The following is a 14,526-nucleotide window of genomic DNA, read 5'->3' on the forward strand; positions in this document are numbered from 1 at the left end:
TTATTTCTGTGAAAAATGCCATTGAAATTTTGCATTGAATCTATAGATCACTTTGAATAGTATGGACACTTTAATGATACTAATTTTTTCAATCCAATAAATAGAATAGCTATTTATTTGTGTTTTCTTCAGTTTCTTTCATCAGTGTTTTACAATTTTCAGTAGATGGATCTTTCACTTCCTTATTTCTAAGTATTTTATTTTATTTTTTTTAAAGATTTTATTTATTTGTTTGACAGAGAGAGACACAGTGAGAGAGGGAACACGAGCAGGGGGAGTGGGAGAGGGAGAAGCAGGCTTCTGGGGGAGCAGAGAGCCCAATGCAGGGCTCGATCCTAGGACCCTGGGATCATGACCTGAGCCAAAGGCAGACGCCCAACTGACTGAGCCACCCAGGCACCCCTATTTTGTTCTTTTTTATGAGATTGTAAATGGAACTGTTTTCTTAATTTCTCTAATAGTTTATTATCAGTGTATGGAAATACAACTGATGTTTGATATTGGTTTTGTATCTTGCAACTTCACTGAATTTGTTTATTAGTTCTAACAGTTTTTTGGTAGAGTCTCTCAGGTTTTCTATATATAGTATCTTGTCATCTGCAAATAAAGACAATTTTACCTCTTCCTTTCCAATTTGGATGATGTTTATTCTTTTTTTTTCCCTTTTCCTAATTGCTCTGGGTAGGACTTCCAGTACTATGTTGAATAAAAGTGGCAAGAGTGAATATCCTTGTCTTTTTCCTGATCTTAGAGGAAAAGCTTTCAGTTTTTCATCATTGAGTGTGATGTTAGCTGTCGGCTTGTCATATATGGCCTTTATTATGTTGAGGAATATTCCACCTATATTTAATTTGTTGAGAGTTTTTATCATAAATTTTATCATATTGAATTTTATCAAATGCTTTTTCTGCATCTGTTGAGATAATTATAGGACTTTTATCTTTCATTTTGTTTGTGTTGTATCACATTGATTGATTTGTGGATATTGAGCGATCCTTGCATCCCAGGAATAAATCACACTTGATCACAGTGTATGATCCTTTAAATCTACTATTGAATTTGGTTTGCTAATATTTTATTGAGTACTTTGGCATTTACTGTCTTGATTTTTCATATTGCATTAGAGTTTCCCAGATCACTTGGCCTTGGGACAGAAGAGGAGAATTAATAGTCACTGTGGGGCTTGGTTCTATTTAGTTACCCTGAACCTTTCCCAAGCTAGCTCTCAGGACTCATGTACTTTGTTCCTACTGCCACTCTTCCTCCATCCCCTGCTTCTTGGTACTTACTCAGGTCAGGCCCCGGGGGACCGGTACTTAGGGTCTTGGTAAATATTTTGCCTTCCCCATTTGCTCTTAGGGATGGTCTCCATCTTCTTTCTTTATTTGTTCATTTTATTAATTTCAGAAACCCCAGAATCTGATCCTGGCCCTCCTCCATCAGATTGGAGGAAGTTTGAGCCTCCTCCCAAGTGTTTTCTTGCAAAGTGGCTCACACAATGGCTTGTTTGAGTCAAGCCTCAGGGAAGATCCCTGATTCCATCATCAGTTCTTCCATCCCCTGGGAATAATCCATCTCATAATTTACCATATTCCACAACATCTGTTTAAGTTCCCTCAAGCATCTGGCAACTTAGCCTCCTACAAGAGACATGGAATTTGGGACCCATAGACTTGACTTTGAGTTCTGGCTCTTCTACATACAAACTGTGACTGGGACACTTTGCTGGTCTGAATCTTAGTTTGCTCGTCTGTAAAATGGGAATAGTAAGAGTTTTATAGGAATCAAATAAAAGAACATTTGACAAAGGAGTCTGTGGACTTTATTATTTTTATTTACTTTTTTAAAGATTTTATTTATTTAAGAGAGAGATCACAAGCAGGGGGAGCAGCAGAGGGAGAGGGATAAGCAGGCTCCCCGCTGAACAGGGAGTACGATGTGGGGTTCGATCCCAGGACCTTGGGATTATGACCTGAGCTGAAGGCAGATGCTTAACTGACTGAGCCACCCAGGTGCCCCTGGACTTTAAAGCATTATACAATGGTTTTTGTTTGTGCTTATTTTTTTGTTTTAATGTAGTAGAGTGTGCTAACTAGAAGCACAACTTTTTGGAGTTAGACTTCTGTTTGAAGCCAGGCTTTACTATTTACTGATTTTGTAACCATGGATAAGTGACTTTAACCCCTTTTTACCCCAGCTTTAACATCTATAAAATAGATGAGATAGAGGAGAAAACAATATGTGTATTTTAGAATTATTGAAATATTAAGTGAGATCATATACATTAAGCACTTAATTATAGTTTTTAACATATCATAATAAATAGTGCTTGTTTTTTTTCATTATTATGGTGATTTTTGTCTTCATTATAAGACTATTGCTGACTCTAAGGATGTTTTTAACCTCAAAAGTGGATCCTTCAGACTTTTAATATACCTCTTTTTGTTACCTACCTCAGAATGTTTATCTTTAGAAATAAATGCATATAAATTTGTCTCACTTAATTTCAGTGTGTAGAAAATATTTTTTCAGTAGTTGGAAAATAATAAAAATATAATGCACTAGCTTCTTAGCAGCTGAGATTATTTAAGTTGACTATTGGTTCTTAAATTCAATAAAAAATTTACCAGGAAACTCATGGAAGAATCAATCGTCAGAGACCGGCGTTCTAAGAGAAGGCCTTTGCTGTGGGAATGATAGACCTGAAGTAAGTATTTTGATAAAACAGTCGAGCAAAGGAAACTAAAAAGAGCTTTTGCCTAAAGCCCTTTGCCAATAAACCAAAAGGCTTCATCATTCGGTATGTGTGTCAAGATTGTTCAGGGGACTTGTTGGGGAAATGTAGTCCTGCATTAGGATGGGACCTCTAGGAGATGCTGTCATGGGGCATGTCTTTTGTCTCCACAAGTGGCCCTTCTGAGGAAAATGAGATTTCTGACCATGAAATATTGCTTCTGGAATAGAAAACAATAGTTGCTTTTGTTCACGCATCTGTGGTTAGCTAAACGGTTGCTGGGGGCCGGCTGCTCTAGCATCTCCATGGGGCAGCTAGTCTCTGTGCATGGAACGTCTTCAGCAGGCTTGTTTTCAGGGCAGTTACAGGAAGCAAGAGAACAAATGAAAGGTGTGCTTATGTTTGAGGCCCAGGTTTCAAAGTCTCTTTTGTCGCATTCCATTGGCAGAAGCAACAGAATGGAAAGCCAGCCTAGACGGAAGAGGAGAGAAACTAGACCCCCTTGTGATGAGAGGAACCGCAAAATCACACTGCGAAGGGAGAGACAATGGATCACCACCATCTTTGCAATTCACCACATATAGTAAAACTGCTATGTTGCTCTCTAAATAAGCTATGGCCATTTTTCTTCCCTCTTGCTTGTATGTTGAGAGTTTCTGTTCCCCTACATCCTTGGCAACACTTGCTAGCATACAGTCAGTTGTTTTTTTTATCAGTCTGATAGTAAAAGCTAACGGGTATCACATTGTTATTTGATTTTAATTTTCTTATTGCTAGTGAGGTTGAGCGTATCTTTATATATCTATTAGCAATTTGGGTTTCTTCTGAGAATTACCAAATCATATCCTGCTAATTTTTATATTTGTTTGACTTGTTTTGCTTTATTTTTATAATTCCTTTATATTCTGATTCTTTAAATGCCATTATCACTGCAAACTTCTTCCTCTTCATTCATTTGTCCTTTTAACTTTGCTTCTCATGTCATCTGCCTTGGGCAAAAATGTTGTGTTTTTATGCAGTGAAATATGCCCATCTTTTCATTTATGAGTTGTGCTTTTTGTGAGTTAAGTCGCTCTCAATTTCAAGACCTTTAATATATTACCCCATTTCTTTCTAAAAATAGTTTTAAAATTTGCCTTTTTATATTCAATTCCCTCATATATCTGGGATTTGTTTCTGTTTATCATATGAAGGCAAGGATCTAAGTTTACTTTCACTTTACCAATATTCTCAATCCACTTTTTGAAGAGTGCATCTTTCTCCCACTGGTTTGGGTGCCATCCCTGTCACATATCAAGACTCCCAATGTGAATGGGACTGTTTCTAGACTCTGGAAGTTCCATTGACTTGTCTGCTGTGACACAAAAAAAATGTGTTTTATTTATGATAATTTGACTATGGAATAGTTTCTAATGAATAAGAATACTTTCTATTCTTTTTCAAGATTGCTCAGCTATTTGTATGTCTGTACTTTTCTGTATGAATTCTATGTATACAAGCATTTTAAAAAATCTACTTCACTTTTGACTTTTCTGTTCTGAAATGCAGTGGGCACACATCCAGCAAATGGCAGTTTTCACTGGACACATAGAGCTTACTCCTCCCAAATTCATGGTCATTCCCGTCAAGGGGACCTGTGCCCAGTGGACAAGGGCTGGAACTAGATTCTGCTATACCACCTCTCATCCTGGTAGAGCCATTTCTCTGTTTCTCAGTGTTCCTACTTGCTGAATAATGCTACTACTGTAGAATCTTTAAAAGAGTAGGAATGTTTCTTTAAAAGTAAATAATTACTATAAATCCTATTTCTAATTAGAATTCTAGTACTTTCTGAGTTCATATATAATTCCTCATCTCAGATGTCTCAGAATTTAGCCTCTTCACTTAGCCATTCAGCAAATACTTACTTAGGGCCTATTACAGGGCTGTTACTGCTTAGGTTCAAGGGATAAAATAGCTTACTCAGCAGTTCTCTGAAAAAGAAGAGACACATTTTAATTTTATATGTGAAGGAACTAAAGCACACAAAAAAATCTGTTAAACTAATTTGATTCAATACAAGTTGCATTTGCTGAGTGCTGACAAAATTTCCATCTCAGACTACAGGGTAATGTGGTAGGTTCTCAGGGATGGGAGTGTAGAAGATGAAGAAGAAAGGTCTTCCCTTCAAGGCTGTTCTCATCCACCATGACACGTTAACAGTCTACATGTAGACATTACACTTGAATCCACAGAAGACCACTTGCCTCCTTTCTGGGCAGATTTTGATTTCTTCCTCAAGCAGGTAGACTCTAAATTGGCTTTTGAAGAATGGCTTCTAAATGGCTTTTGAAGTATCATTGTCTGATTTCTTTCTTTCTTTTTTTTTTTTTTTTTTAAGATTTATTTATTTATTTATTTATTTGAGATAGAGAGTGAGAGCTGGGAGACCGGGAGAAGGAAAGGGAGAAGCAAACTCCCTGCTGAGCAAGAAGCCCGACGCAGGGCTCGATCCCAGGACTCTGGGATCAGGACCTGAGTCAAAGGCAGACACTCAACCGACTGAGCCACTCAGGTGCCCCCACTGTCTGATTTCTAAGGAGATTATCCTGTGCGACATACTGAGAGCCAGAGGAGATACTGGAGCAAAAGGGACCTTGGGAAAAATACACATTGCACAGATAGGAGGAGAAGAGGATGTTAGGCTGGTTGGAATGCAGCTAGTATTAGGAACATATAGAGGTGGAATGAGTCCGTTCTCCTGTACCTCCAGGCTAGTAGAAGTCAGTGGATTAGGAGACCAGACATAAATTAAAATCATGTGCTGGCTCTCAGTGCTTTCTCATTGCAATGCTAATTCCTTTCTAAAAGTAACTCCGGTGTAATCTCCTCTTCAAACCCTTTTATAATTCACCACCTAGACTTAACCATTCTTCCATTTATTCCTGCTGTACTCTGTGCATTTTAAAATCATAACATCTGTAATTGTCAGCACACATGTTGATGTGTCTATCTCCCTGAGAATAGGGACTTCGTCTTTTGGGCTTTGTGTCCTTAGCAGCTAGCACAGTGCTTATTAGTTGAATGAAATTTTGTTGACCAACTCACCAGTTAATCGCTATTTTCTACATATCCCTATTTCTGCATATTTAATGCATCTTATGAGGTAGTAATCTGTAGCACTGATGTGACCCTTTGGTCACAGAATCTTGTGATTTTGTGGGTGTTGATGCAGAGTGTGATGTGATCCTGAAAAGAAAGCTCACAGTGCAGAGAGGATGGTCATTGAGCCACATGTCTCAAACTAATCTAGGCCTTGTTGAGATTTATAGGAAAGATATTTTCTTGGTAATTGGACATTTTCTTCCTAAATCCATGTACTTACCTTGTTCTATAAACTTCAAACTCAAATAACTCAAACTTGTTTTAAAAAAAAATCTAAGAAAACCAAGTAAGTCTGGTGTTTCCTATATTTAGATTTTCTTCTGTTTTTAGATTAAACATTCCTTCTGCATTTCCCAGATACCCTTTATGATATTTGTCTTGAACTTTGAATGAGTGTTCATTTTGACATAGATGGTGTAACACAGCTAGGAAAGTCATTAACTATATCTTCCCTGAGCAAAGAAGGGAAGTTGATTTTGTCAACTTGATAAGTATTTACTAAGACTTTGCCATGAGTCAAGTGCCATTCTAAGGAAGAGGAAATATACTGAGGTTAAAAATTTTGAAGTATACTTATACCCTTCAAAGGGCACACTGCAGTTCTGTTGGGGAATCAAGACAAAGCTCAGAAAGCTGCAAATAAGACAAAATAAAAACGTAAGGCACCGGGTAGTTCAGAATATAAGTGCTGGGGGGATCAGAGGAGGAAGCAGTGAGTGAAAGGATCTTGAGAGGAGGTAGGACAGATTCATGGGCTTTGGAGTCAAATAAATCTTGTTATGAATCCTAGTTCTACTGTCACTAAGTAGACATGTAACCTAGGGCAAGTGACATAACCTATAAACCTCATTTTACTCATTTGCAAAACTGGGCTACTATCTACCTCACAGATTATCACAAATAAAGAATAGGATAGCATATGTAAAGCACAAGTGTCTGGTACATCAGTGGGCTCAATAAATACAAGCTACTTTTATAACTAAGAAAATTAGAGAAACTATGTTCAACTACCGTCACCAGAAACATAGTTAATAATCATAATAATAAGTAATAGTGAACCCCCATGTGCCAGGCATTCTGTTAAGTACTCTCCATGCATTTTCTTGTGTAATGCTTACAACTGTATGAAAATTATTATCACTTTAATTTTACAAAAGGGAAAAATCAAAGGGAAGTTGCTTAAGTTTTTAAAAATTTCACAATTAGTAAATTTGACTTTTAAACAGGTCCTATATGTAACTGACACTAGACAAGTTTAATCTTCATTCAGGATCAGAATTTATCTGAGATTTGAATGCTGTTGCTGATCTGTACATACTTAGTCAATTTTTAGACTTCAGTTCCCTTCTCAGTTTGAGTATTTTTTTTTGAAGTTTTTTATTTATTTATTTGACAGAGAGAGACACAGCGAGAGAGGGAACACAAGCAGGGGGAGTGGAGAAGGAGAAGCAGGCTTCAGGCTGAGCAGTGAGCCCGATGCGGGGCTCGATCCCAGGACCCTGGGATCATGACCTGAGCAGAAGGCAGATGCTTAATGACTGAGCCACCGAGGCACCCCTCTCAGTTTGAGTATTATTTAACAAAACCAAAGGCCTGTTTTATAAAGTCAGCTTCATAATGAACTTCAGTCTGCTCTTGGACTCTTGTTGGATATTGAGGCATAACCTGGTAGCTTGATGCTATTGCTGATCTCAGCTTATTGATTAGGACCTTAGGAACAAAATCAGGCCATGTTATGTTAAAACATCCTCTGGAGGACTAGCCATGATCAATACTTCCATTAACCTGCCAGAGAGAAACCATGTCCAAGCAGGCATAGGTAGAAAATTGGGAGTGAGTGTGAGGTACCTGGCCAGGCTAAGAATGAGATAATGAATATAAGAGAAACAAGACATACCAACACCTCACTTCCTATTAATATTAAAGGAACTGCACTTTACAGACAGAGGACTAGTAACTCTGTCCAAAAAGTGCTTAAAGATAGAAAAATATCAAATCAACATGAAGCTACTGTAAAAAGAAAATAAAATCAAACATTTTAGCTAACAAGTATTCTCCTCCAAAAACTAACAACGAAGCAGTAGAACACTATAACACTACACTCCAAACTGAACTAAATAGTCTCTAATAAGCATTTTGAGATATTAAAAACACTCCTAATTAAAACTTATAAAACTAAAAACAAAAATGGACAAAACAAACCATGCAAAGAATGCAATAAAAGATGATCAAGCTCTGAAAGAAATCCAATAAAGCATTAGGGACCAAGAGAGAGCAGAGTTGAATGGAAATCTAATAAAGACATTTAGGCAGGAAAACAACAAAGAAAATGAAAATGAGATAAAAAGAAGTAAAAAAGGAGCGCCTGAGTTGCTCACACAATTGAGCATCCAACTCTTGGTTTTGAGTCAGGTCATGATCTCATGGGGTGGGATGGAACCCTGTGTTGAGCTCTGCACTTAGCAGAGAGCCTGCTTGAGATTCACTCTCTCTGACCCTCCCCCTACTCGTGAGCATGCTCTCTCTCTCTCAAATAAATAAATCTTTAAAAAAACAAAGAAGTAAAAAAATGTTAAAGGAAAGTGGTAGAAGTGAACAACAGGCAAGGAAGGTCTGATGCATATATAACAAAATAATTGTGCAAGACTGCTGAATCACAGATCTGTACCTCTGAAACAAATAATGCAATATATGTTAAGAAAGAAAAAAAGAAGAAGTAGCAGAAGGGGAAGAATGAAGGGGGGGAAATCGGAGGGGGAGACAAACCATGAGAGACAATGGACTCTGAAAAATAAACTGAGGGTTCTAGAGGGGAGGGGGTGGGAGGATGAGTTAGCCTGGTGATGGGTATTAAAGAGGGCACGTTCTGCATGGAGCACTGGGTGTTATCCACAAACAATGAATCATGGAACACTACATCAAAAACTAATGATGTAATGTATGGTGATTAATATAACAATAAAAAATTTACAAAATAATGGAACAGAACTAATATTTAAAAGTATAATATAAGAAATCTTAATGAAGACAAGAGAAAACAAGTCAACTTAGTGAAAAGGCTGAGCAGGTACCTGAAAAGATTAACTATGATACATAACCCTAGTAAAATAAAGAAAAGTCCCCAGGGCATCCAGGCAAAAAGATCACATTACCAGTAAAAGTAAGAAAATTAGGCTAGCATCAGATTTATCAAGAGCCATATACAAGGGAAAGAAATAATGGAGCAACAATTTTAAGAAACTCAAGGAAATAAAATGTGAGCCAAGGATTTTTTTTTTTTATCCTGCCAAGATGTTCTTCAAGTACTAAGACTATTTAAAAAATCAAAACAAAAACAGTTTTGCACATACAACAACTCAAAGCAAACTGTACACACAAGTACTTTCTGAGCAATCTACTAAGGATGAACCTCGGAAGACTTGGCAAAAGATGGCAAGAATTTAAGATATTTAAGTGTAAAGCTAATATGTAAAGCAAAGATGGGGACATTGGTGGAAGAATAATATGTAAAGGCAATATGTTCTGATGAAGTAGAATGAATATAACCAAAAAATGAGAGAAGAAAGAAAAAAAATAAGATCATTGATTGACTCTCTTATCAGTAATTGGTGAGTATCGAAGGATACCATTTTAAACTGACAAACTTGTAAGAGGTTAAATAAAAAAAAAAAAGGAGGGTGCTTGGGTGGCTCAGTCGGTTAAGCGACTGCCTTCGGCTCAGGTCATGATCCTAGAGTCCCAGGATCGAGTCCTACATCAGGCTCCCTGCTCAGTGGGGAGTCTGCTTCTCCCTCTGACCCTCCCCCCTCTCATGCTCTCTCTCTCTCTCATTCTATCTTTCTCAAATAAATAATAAAAAAATAAAATCTAAAAAAAAAAGAAAAATTAATGGCACGGTAAATGATAAAAATACAAAACACTCACTAGAGCAAAAATGCAAATCTTCCTAAACACCAAAACAAATGAAGCAAGGAAGACACACCAAATAAAGATAAAAGCAAAGTAAATGCAGCATAATACACATAAAATAATTTGACAGGATTGAGACTACACAAATCACTCATATCAATAAATGTGAGTGGGTTTTCACTCATCCATTAAAAGAGAATAATTTCAAGTAGGCTCCTAATGCAAAATCCAACTCTATGCTGTTTACAAGGAGAGTAGCTATAGCACCTCTGCTTTAAGCCAGACTGGCCTCTGGGCTGTGTAGACCTTGCTCATTATGCTGGTTCCCTGCACAACTGCTCAGAGAGTGTCCTTGCTGTGTGGACCCCAAGTGTATTGAAAGATTCTGGAAAAAATATCTTGTGCGATTTATTGCTCTATCTATTGGGGAGATTTAGAATGTTTTAGCCCACAGGGTCTTTATTATAGAGCCCTGGAGGAAAAATTCCTGCCAGGCTTTTATTTTAAGAACGATTTTATGTCTTTTGAGTAATGTGTTAGTTTTTAATTTTAAAAACATGACGCTTGGAATGCTTGGCAGTAAGTTATATCTTAATGGGAAACAAGTGCATATGTCATGAGTTTTTTTGTTTCAGCCTCATTCTACTCTCTTTTATATGCTCACCTTTATTTTTCTTATATAATTTCCAGCTCCACCTTTTGTAATCTTATTATATTTTATCTTTTTAACCTGCCTTAAATTATTTATGGAGAGGATGCAGCATAAAAGAATAAATCAGTGAAATATTTCAAATCTGAAAGCAGGGGGAGCAGCAGGCAGAGGGAGAGGGAGAAGCAGGCTCCCCGCCGAGCTGGGAGCCCGATGCAGGACTCGATCCCAGGACCCTGGGACCATGACCTGAGCCGAAGGCAGATGCTTAACTGACTGAGCCACCCAGGCACCCCTCCTGTTGACTTTTAAGGGTGGAAGTCTTAATACTGAGGCAAGTTTTTCTATACTCTTATTAGTTTGTTTCTTGCTTCAGGAGAATATTTTAAGATCCTTAGTTTTATAACTTTTTCTCAAAGGGTTTCTCTACTAAACTTGAAAAAAAATTATATTTTTAGCCTCCACTGTGTTTTCTTCTTGTGCTTTTTCCTCTCTCAATTTTATAAAGAGAGAGTCCAGTGCCAAATAGTGTTTATATTTAAAATACACTGTACCTAAGTATTTATAGATATGAATTTTGTTTTTTTTTAATACTTTTAACTACTTTTTCTGTACTTGTACCCTCCTGTAAGATGAGATTGGCCTTTTCCGCTCATTCTCCTGTTCCCTTCTTCACCAGTGGCCAAGTCAAGTTGCTGTAGCATTAATTCTTATTTAGTAAGAAAATGCATAACTTATAAGCAAAAAAAAAAAAGATTAACAGGACACACTGTAAAGACTTCAAGGATATGAGAACTAACACATAGCAAGAGAAAATATATTCGTTCACTATTCAGCAGACACTTATTGACCACGTACTATGTTGCAGTCACTAACCCCTCTGGGGACAAAGTGCTGAGAAAACACAGCAACGTAGTTTTTGACTTCACAAATATTGGCAGGGAAGACAGCAAGCAGATTTGCAAGAAGGCAAGTAAATAATAATGTAGTGAGTATTGTGATGGGGTAGAGTGCATGGTATGGTAGCACCCCAGAGGCCACCTAGCCTAGACTTGGGTCAGAAGGTCTTCCTGGTGGAAGTAACGTCCAGGATGAGAACTTGAGAATGAGTAAGCAGAAGAAAGAAAAGGAAGGAAGGAAGGGAGGGAGGGAGGGAGGAAGGAAGAAAGAATGGAAGGGAGAGCAGGAGAGAGAGAAAGAAAATAAAATGGGGGGGAGGAAGGAAAAAAGAAAAATAGAAAATGGAAAGTGAAGAGAATTAGGAGAAAGTTTTAAGCATAGAAAACAAATTATTGTTAAGAAAAAGCTTGGCATGGGGCACCTGGGTGGCTCAGTCGGTTAAGCCTCTGACTCTTGATTTCGGCTCAGGTCATGATCTCAGGGTTGTGAGCTCAAGCCCCATGTGGAGCTCTGTGCTGAGGGTGGAGCCTGCTTAAGATTCTCCCTCTCACCCTCTCCCTCTGCACCCCCGAACACTGCTTGTGTGCGCTCTCTCTCTAAAAAAAAAAAAAAAAAAAAAAAAGAGAAGAGAAGGAAAAGCTTGGCATGTTGGGGAACTGAATATGCATTATTATGGCTATAATACAGAGTTCAAGATTGAGAAGGATAGTGTAGGAGAGAAACCATAAAGCTCTCAGTGCTTCCCAAGCTATTTGTTGTGAAAACCAGTTTTTAAAATTTCCCAATCTGTTGCCAACCCATACTTTAGTAAATTACTGGGTAAAGGAATGACTGATGGCATGTTTGCATGTCGTGGCAATATCAAATGACTATAAAGGTTCCTAACTGCTACTCTGTTTCTGTCCTGACCTTGTGGGGACCAATAACAGCTGGTCAATCCTCAGCAGTCCAGGGCCATGCTTGAAGAGGACTGTTGCATGTCATTATTCACATCCCTATCCTGAGAGTAGTAGTGTGGAACCAAAGAAAGTTAGTCTGGGGAGGGATACTTGACTGCAATGTGCAAATGTCTGGTTTTCCCTTTAAAACTCTTCCCCCTTTTAATCTTCCCCCTTTTAATCACCTTTATCTGGCTTAGATATTCTTTCCTATAAGTCACCCATCCCAAACCATTCCTGAAGGGGTTAGCATAGTCTGGACCTCCTTTGGGTCATCAGAAATCAGCTCCATATGAGTAGCTCCAAAATCTGGGGTTGAATCCTGTGATAATCCCTAGCATTTTCACTTGAATATAGAGCTTCCAGAGTTGGCTTGGGGCCTGGTGAGGCTCCAAGGGGCTTGTGTCTCTAGTAAGACTTCTGTATCAAATATGAGCTCCTAAGGTTTTTCTGATCTCGCAGTTACAGTGGTCTTAGGACTCTGTTCTTCGTTCAGGACTAGGATATGGAAATGATACAGAAATTCCTGAAATAGTTGTCACTTTATTCAGTAGCAGTGATTATACAGATTTCTACAATCTGGAATTATAAATTTTCAACAGAAAATCTTCAACAGGGATTAAAAATACCCATTTAGGCTTAAGCTGAGAAAGCAGACACTTTTCTTAGATATTGTTAAGGGCCCAGATAAAGTAAAATTAGCACATAGGGGATTGCTTTTGGATAGGATGTACAAAGTTGCAAGAGAACATCAATGCTACCCTAACAATAAGAAAAAGAGGATATGCTACCAAAAAAGAAGGAAGGAAGGAAGGAAGGAAGGAAGGAAGGAAGGAAGGAAGGAAGGAAGGAAGGAAAAGGAAAAAGGAAAGGAAATGAAAAAGGAAAGGGAAGGGAAAGGAAGGAAAGGAAAAGAAAGGAAGAATCAGAGAATTGAAGGTACAAAGAAACCTTAATGAACTATTTCCAAAAATTGATGGGTCCTTCCCAGAAGCAGAGACTCATGAATGCTTTCATCCCCAGTGGAGTGATGGGAAGAGAAGCAATAGATCACGGAGGAGGAGAAATGAGCTGGCTGAATTTTTATATAAGTATCAACAAATATTTATTTATTGAGGTATAATTGAGGTACATATTTAAAGTGCACAATCTGATAAACTTTGACAAATATCTGTACCTGTGTAACCATCCCCACAATCAGAATAATAAACATACCCACTGCCCACAAGTTTTCTCCTGCCCCTTGATGATTCCTCCTTCCTGCCCCTCATCCTATATCAAGGCAACCATTGATCTGCTTAATATCACTAAGGAATAGTTGCATTTTTTAGAGTTTATATGAATGGATTCTGTAGTAATTATTCTTTTTTTTTAATCTGGCTTTTTTTTTACACAGCATAATTATTTTGAGATTTACCTGTATTTTATGTATCAGTATTCTATTCCTTTTTTAAAAAAATTTTATTTATTAGTTGACAGAGAGGGAACACAAGCAGGAGGAGTGGGAGAGGGAGAAGCAGAGTCCCTGATGAGCAGGGAGCCCAATGCGGGGCTCGATCCCAGGACCCTGGGATCATGACCTGAGCCGAAGGCAGATGCTTAATGACTGAGCCACCCGGTGCCCCTCCATTCCTTTTTTTGGCTAAGTACTATTCTACTGTATGGTTGTACCACAATTTATTGATCATTCACTTACTGATGGACATTTGGCTTGCTTCCAGTTTAGGACTATTACAAATAAAGCTGCTACAAATATTCCTGACCATGTATTTTTTGGAAATATACTTTCATTTCTTTGGAATAATTAGCAATAGAATGGCTGGATCATATGGTGGGGTATATGTTCACATTTTTAAGAAATGGCCAAAGTGTTTTCTGAGGTGGTTGTGCCATTTTACCTTCCCCCAGTAGTAAATGAGTCCCAATCCTTCCACATCCTTGTCAACACCTGGTAAGTCCAGTCTTTTAGCCATTCTAATGGATGTTTAGTGATATCTTGTTGGCTTGGTTTACATTTACTTCACAACTAATGATGTTGACCTTATTTGCCATCAGTATATATCCTTTTGTCCATTCAAATCTTTTCCCCACTTTTTAATTAGGTTGTTTATCTTCTTATTGAACTTCTGGGTTGTTTGCATATTCTGCATTCAAGTCCTTCATCAGAAATATGATATGCAAATATTTTCTCAAATCAATGACTTTATCTTTTCATTCTTTTAATATCTTAAGAATTTGTTCCATTTCTCTTA

General features: G+C 37.8%; 1 protein-coding gene and 1 long non-coding RNA gene across 2 annotated transcripts in view; one reads left to right on the top strand and one right to left on the bottom strand.

Moving 5' to 3' along the window:
• SOHLH2 (spermatogenesis and oogenesis specific basic helix-loop-helix 2) overlaps positions 1–3,723 on the top strand; it is an 80,333-nt gene extending 76,610 nt beyond the window's left edge. The window contains exon 11 of the mRNA XM_078070452.1: positions 3,183–3,723. Within this exon, the coding sequence (XP_077926578.1) occupies positions 3,183–3,346 (164 nt within the window). The 3' untranslated portion in view covers positions 3,347–3,723. The remainder of the gene's footprint in view (positions 1–3,182) is intronic.
• The window catches only part of LOC144381589 (uncharacterized), a 47,128-nt gene that overhangs the window by 20,357 nt on the left and 12,245 nt on the right, over positions 1–14,526 (bottom strand). The window lies entirely within an intron of this gene.

The sequence above is a fragment of the Halichoerus grypus genome, chromosome 4 (genome assembly GCF_964656455.1).
Source record: "Halichoerus grypus chromosome 4, mHalGry1.hap1.1, whole genome shotgun sequence".
Taxonomy (NCBI): domain Eukaryota; kingdom Metazoa; phylum Chordata; class Mammalia; order Carnivora; family Phocidae; genus Halichoerus; species Halichoerus grypus.